Source organism: Oryzias melastigma, linkage group LG14 (assembly GCF_002922805.2).
Source record: "Oryzias melastigma strain HK-1 linkage group LG14, ASM292280v2, whole genome shotgun sequence".
Classification (NCBI taxonomy): domain Eukaryota; kingdom Metazoa; phylum Chordata; class Actinopteri; order Beloniformes; family Adrianichthyidae; genus Oryzias; species Oryzias melastigma.
In genome coordinates this window covers 20928552-20934160 of record NC_050525.1, presented here as the reverse complement: position 1 = coordinate 20934160, position 5609 = coordinate 20928552, and the positions used below count along the sequence as shown (strand labels likewise).

The 5609-nt window shown below is 44.3% G+C and overlaps 1 protein-coding gene across 1 annotated transcript; it reads right to left on the bottom strand.

Moving 5' to 3' along the window:
- Window positions 1-640: 640 nt before the first annotated feature.
- spry4 (sprouty homolog 4 (Drosophila)) lies at window positions 641-5599 on the bottom strand. Its single transcript, XM_024266487.2, has 2 exons — window positions 5346-5599; window positions 641-3545 (listed from the first exon to the last, which is right to left on the bottom strand). The coding sequence occupies exon 2, from the start codon at window positions 3492-3494 to the stop codon at window positions 2358-2360; it is 1137 nt and encodes a 378-aa protein (XP_024122255.1). The 5' UTR covers window positions 3495-3545; window positions 5346-5599; the 3' UTR covers window positions 641-2357.
- Between the last annotated feature and the right edge of the window lie 10 nt (window positions 5600-5609).

Here is a 5609-nt window from a genome sequence, read left to right as displayed (position 1 = left end):
AAAAAAAAAAAGGGACAAAAATGCAAGTGAAAAAGAGCTGTGACACTGAAAAGTACCAGCAGGAAGTGGACTAATTGGGGTAAATGGTGTTCGATTCAATGAGTCCACACAGTCTGCAAGACCCAGAAAGGACTTAGCTTAAACTCTTGACTGCTAATGAGCCACGGATAGCTTAAATATCTGATTCTTTCCACTCATTTCCTTTATTGCCGGCGCACATTGAATAATCGAGTGATAGAAAAAAACCCAATCCTTCCTCCACCCTGCTTTTTGCTTCCTTGCAACCTCAAAAAAACTCTTTTTCTTACCCTCAAAATATATATCTAATATACTCTCTATATACTTTGTACTGAATTGTAGTTATAATGTACCATGCAATCTTTCAAGGACATTTAAAAGTCTCGTCTAAAGAACACAAATGTTGTGAAACTATTTACACCAAGAACATTTCACCTGCATAGCTCTATTACTAAATGTCAGAACATTTGTGATTTTGTTTTTCTGCCCACTGTCACCTGCCAGGCCTTTTGCCCTGTAACACATTCGTTCTCAGTTTTGGCACCATTCTCTCAAACTGAATTGCTTTTGAAATATTGCCTTATACATTCAACGCTAAGGACCTTTTTTTTGTTTGTTTTTCATTTTCTTGCTCTTTTCCTGCATGATAACAGTTTGTGCAACGAGACAAACACAAGCATGAGCAAAGTTAAGCAACCCCCCCCCCCTAAATGGAAGGTAAGGGTCTGACTTAACAGAGAGTTGTGTGTTATGGAGCAACAAAGACGGTATGCCTTCATGCCAAAGAGAAATGGCCATCTGTGTCAAAGGGCTGCTCCCCTTTAACGACCAACTGCCGTCAACTCCATTTGGCAGGAGTGCGCGACAACTGTGATCACTCAGGCTGCAGAAACATGCTACTGTGTTTGAGCTTCCTTTGGCAAAGTTTTAAGAACATCATGCAAGCCACAAAAATAGACTTTAAGAATAAAAGATCTGACTTACACAGCTATGCAGCATATTAGAGTTTCATGAAGACACTGATGTGTGGGGAAGCAGGGATGTGCGGACTAACTGTAGTGTGGGCCGATGTGATGGCAAAACAGCTAACTCTGTGCTTTAGTACATCCTTTAAGGGGTCCTAAGAAGATTGTGCAAGTGGCAGGTTAGATTTCAACAAAGGCTGACTGGATACAAACACAAGAACTTTCCAAAACCTCTCCTCTCCCCCTTTGTCGTCATTCTCTTATCGTCCTCTAGAAACTTTTCAATTATTCACAAACGCCTTTTGGCCCCTAAATGTTTCTTTGCCTTTTTAAGCAAAGGGGAAGCAGACTAGGCTCCTAGGCAGTTCAACAAAAATCAAACATGCAGTAGGCCAAGTTCTGGAGGTAACCAAGACAGTCCCTGAGAAGTTTAGGTGTACTTTTTTTTCCTCTTTTCTACACATTTCTCTACTACAATTCCACTCCTATAGCACGGTGAATAACCATTAGACTAGAGCATGCAGATCGTGACATGCATTACATCTGAGGTGATCTGTGAACGGCATTCAAAGTATTTCAGAATATCTAAGCTTCACCACCCAAAAAATAGAAAATACACAGTAAAGTGTTATGCCTCACGTGCAGCACAACTGCACAATACGGAGTGGGAATTATGGGAAATTACTATCATTTTAAGGTCTAAAAAGGTTTGTTTTTACTACTCCACCATGAAGATAAAAACTAGAGATAGAATGCTAGCAAGCTCATGTATTTAAAGGAGAGAAATGGCAACACTAGAAGATGGTAAAAGTCAGTAATGTTGGAATAAGTGGTTTCCTGCAAAGGCTAACTCCAAAGCCTTGTTTATCCACACAATGTTTGTTTCAATGTTTAACGTTGGGCTGTGCTTTTAGCGGTGGGGTCGGGGGCAAACATATTTGTTTATCACTATCCGTAATTTGTAAGTAATCTTAGAATCTGTTACAGGTTAGCTTTGAATTACAAAATTAGCTGAGAAATATTGAGCAGCAGAAAAGTACAACGATCTTGTGCCTCCATTCTTGCACAGTACAAACACCAGTCCCACAGTCAAGTCTCCTCTTCTTGTCACACTTACAAAACTTGATAAACATCTCAGAGGGCCCGTTTGCTATTCTTACTGGGCAACTCTTTGATGGCCCAGTTTGATCATCCACACTGCCAAACAGGTCAAAAAAGCCATGTAAGTACCTTTGTTTAATATAAGTCATCTTCCAGCAGATTAATGGGGTAGTTTTCATAGGTCTGTGTTGGATTGTCCTGTCCATAGAGAGTAAGTGAGTACTGTATGGTCCATTTTAGAGCAAGGCCACCTCTTGACAGTCTGGTCCGCTATCACGACCCCTGCTGAGGCTTCTCTGTCCCACCTTTTGCTTCCATGCCTCCACTTTTACACACAGGAACATTGATGCCCTGTGAGTTCTTGCAGCGACAGCCAGGCCTGCTAACATTGTCATAACACTTTTGTCCCAGTTTAGCCAGACCCGTAGCTGGTAGATAGCAGAGGAGACAAGGCAGGACGAGCGAAAGGGCGGCCATAAAGGACCAGCGAGCACAGCAGTTGGCTTGGGAGCACGAGCAGGGTTTGTCGGCGCAGGAGCCCTCATCGTCCTCATCCTCGGTGCAGTGGTAGAAGATCCCTTTGACCAGGCACATGCAGGTGGCCGTGTCCACCAGGCTCTGAGCGGAGCACAAGCACTCCTGGTTGCAGACCCAGCAAGAGGGTAAGGTTCGGGGGAGCGTACACTCCGTGCATCGACACTTCCCACAATGCTCACAGAGAAGCAGATGCTTCTTCTCGGTTGGGGAAGAAGGGATCAGCACCAACCCTTGATGGCTCCCAGTGGAGCTCACACCTCCTGCTGGGATCTTTGTAGATTTGAGGTCCAGAGATTTAGAGGAAGATGAGCAAGAGGAAGCAGAGGATGAGGAAGTGAGGACTTTAGAAGAATTGAAGCAGCCCTGTGTCTGGGGACTGATTGCGTGGAGAGGACCATGGTTAGGGTGCAAGTTTGTTTGGTGGTCCACTGTAGGCGTGGGTGCTGCATGGTCCAACAGCCTCTGATCAGACGAGGTACTGCTGCTGCTGCTGATGGAGCTGGGCCTTCCACTAAAGGAAATCCAAGGATGGGTGGTGGAATCCTGGTGAGGGTGAGGCTCGCACCTGCCCTGCTGGTGGGGCTGATGTTGATGATTATGATGGTGGTTGTGGTTTGCCCCAAGGAAGGCCTCTTGATTCTGGCCGAGCCAGGTGATTCTACGGTTTGCCGACTTCTGGCTCAGTGGCTGCTGGGCGACAACAGCAGGGCTGTCGATGTAGTCGTTTTCCACGTGGGACGACTTTATCTGATCAATGGAGTATATGGGGGAAGGATGTTGAAGACGTCCGTAGGGCACTCGACTGTCCAGTAGAGGCTGAGATATGAGGGAGGAGGACACTCCGGGGATGTGGTGGGGAACCCTGGACTCCATGTGTCGGCTAGTGCCTCGCACGTCTTCACTTTAAAGCAGCATTTAGCAACACTGTAAAGAAAAACAAAATACAAAAGAAAGCGATTATTGTTGGGTCCATTGATTGACTCCTTACATTGTACCACACAAAAAAACTCTAAAAATATTCTCTTCAACTTGATTGCAATTCATGCCAGTTTGAAATCTTAGGAATTATCTTGACATAGTGCCTTTAACCCGAGGTGATTATAAAACCGGGCACCGACAGGATATTCAGTCTAAGCCTCCTTCTTTCAAACTATTCATTCTAACATTAGAATAATAGAGGTTGGGCTCCGGTTGCTTCCCTTGCAAAGAGCAGGGAGCAGCTCAGAGCAGGGCTTGCATGCAAAAGACTCAAAGATGCAAAACAAGTCAGAGCAAAGAGAATAGAGGGTTGCCAGGAAAGGGGAAAAGGACACAATAAGCAGTGGAAAGTAGCTACCCATTTTAACTGAATACGAAAACTTGAAGACAGCATTATCTTTGAATAATAACTGGATTACAACCTTCACAGTACAGGTATTATGAGGGATTTCATAATTTGTTTGCTTTTTGGATAAACAACCTTTAAAGAATCATTCATGAATGAGAGAGCTGGAATTTGTGAATGGGACAGATTTTTATGAACTGCGTGCTTTTTTTGAGAATGGAAGCTGCTGCTCTTCCTGCTGCTGCACGCAGGAATCAGTGCGCTCCAGTTACGCCGGGACTCAATGAAATCCGTTTCAATCAATGGTCCATGGTCGTTGGTAGACCTACTTTACAGTCAAACCCAATAACCTACTTCTACACAATCCTATATTATTAAAAAAAATACCCACAAAACCAGCAGATTCAGCATAAAAACACAATGTTTCATGGAAACTTTACCAGAATGGAAAAATGTAACATCAAAATCTGCAGAAAAAAACAGCTTGCTGGTGCCGATTGTCAAACCCAGACCTTTATGAGCTCCAAGCCGGAACTACGCGTGTGCAAGTGCGTGTGTACATGTGCATGTGTGTGTGTGTGTGTGTGCGTCCCTCCCTTGAATATGTGAATGGACTGAGTCATAAAAACCGGAGGCGGCCGCTGGACTTACTCAAATAGCCTGTTTATATAGGCACAAGAACCATGTATGTAATACTTTATCCGTATTAAATGCAAACTGATAAAAGTAGGAGTTTGATAAAGGAAAAAGAACAGTGTGTGCCAACAGACAAGACAGCTGTGGGGTCGTTTTTTTCCACTCGATAGTCTGTTGCGTAGCTTGAAGCGCAAGATCGGTGATTTATTTAAAATAAACGCACAAACATACAAATATAATCAAAAGAATTACTTTAAAGTGTATAAAAAGAGAAATTCAAAAGTAATTTGAAAAACGTGCACGCGTCAGAGTCACCCCAGAGTTGCAGAAGAGGCTCTTTGGAGTGAGATTTTTTTTTTCTTACAGGTTTGGAGAGGAAAACGCTGCGCTTTTCTTTCTTTTTTTTGGTGCGTATTAGTTAAAAGACGTCACAAATCGCTACGCAATAGATGGCGAAGTGCGCATCTGCTGCTTCCGAGGACAGAAGGGGGAGAAAAGGAACGCGTACTGTGACGTCGATCCTCTCCTCGGTGCCCTAAACTCGCTCTGGCTCGGAAATCTCTCGGTTAAATATTTACTTTTAAACGCTAACCCGCCGCGCAGAAACCGTGCTGTCTGCGCAGGACGGAGCGAGGTCCAGTTCGTGCCTGCGATCCAGTTTCGTAAAAAAAAAAAAAAATAGTTACGTGCATCGGTTTTCTAAACGTAGAAACGGGAAAGAAGGGGGAAAAAATAGCGAATATATTTAAACATCACTTGCTTACCGTGGTTTCAGGAGGTTATTCTCATCTCTCCGTTGCGCACGACGTTTGCGCGTTGGTATAGTCCAGCGGAGTGGGTAAGCTCCACGCACGAGGAGAAAAGACAGTCCAGATATTTAGGGAATAAAATGATCGAGGTGAGACGCAGGCGAGTGGGTCTCCAGCACTCGCTGGTGTATAAAGGCGACTGCGGTTGAGGGCTGTGGGTATGATGTTGCAACCACCGAGGGGGAGGGAAGTGAGTTTTATGAATGGGAGGGTAGAAGA

Bases quoted from the DNA above. Each gene is read 5' to 3' on its own strand.
- spry4 (XM_024266487.2), bottom strand. From the start codon at position 3,494: ATGGAGTCCAGGGTTCCCCACCACATCCCCGGAGTGTCCTCCTCCCTC.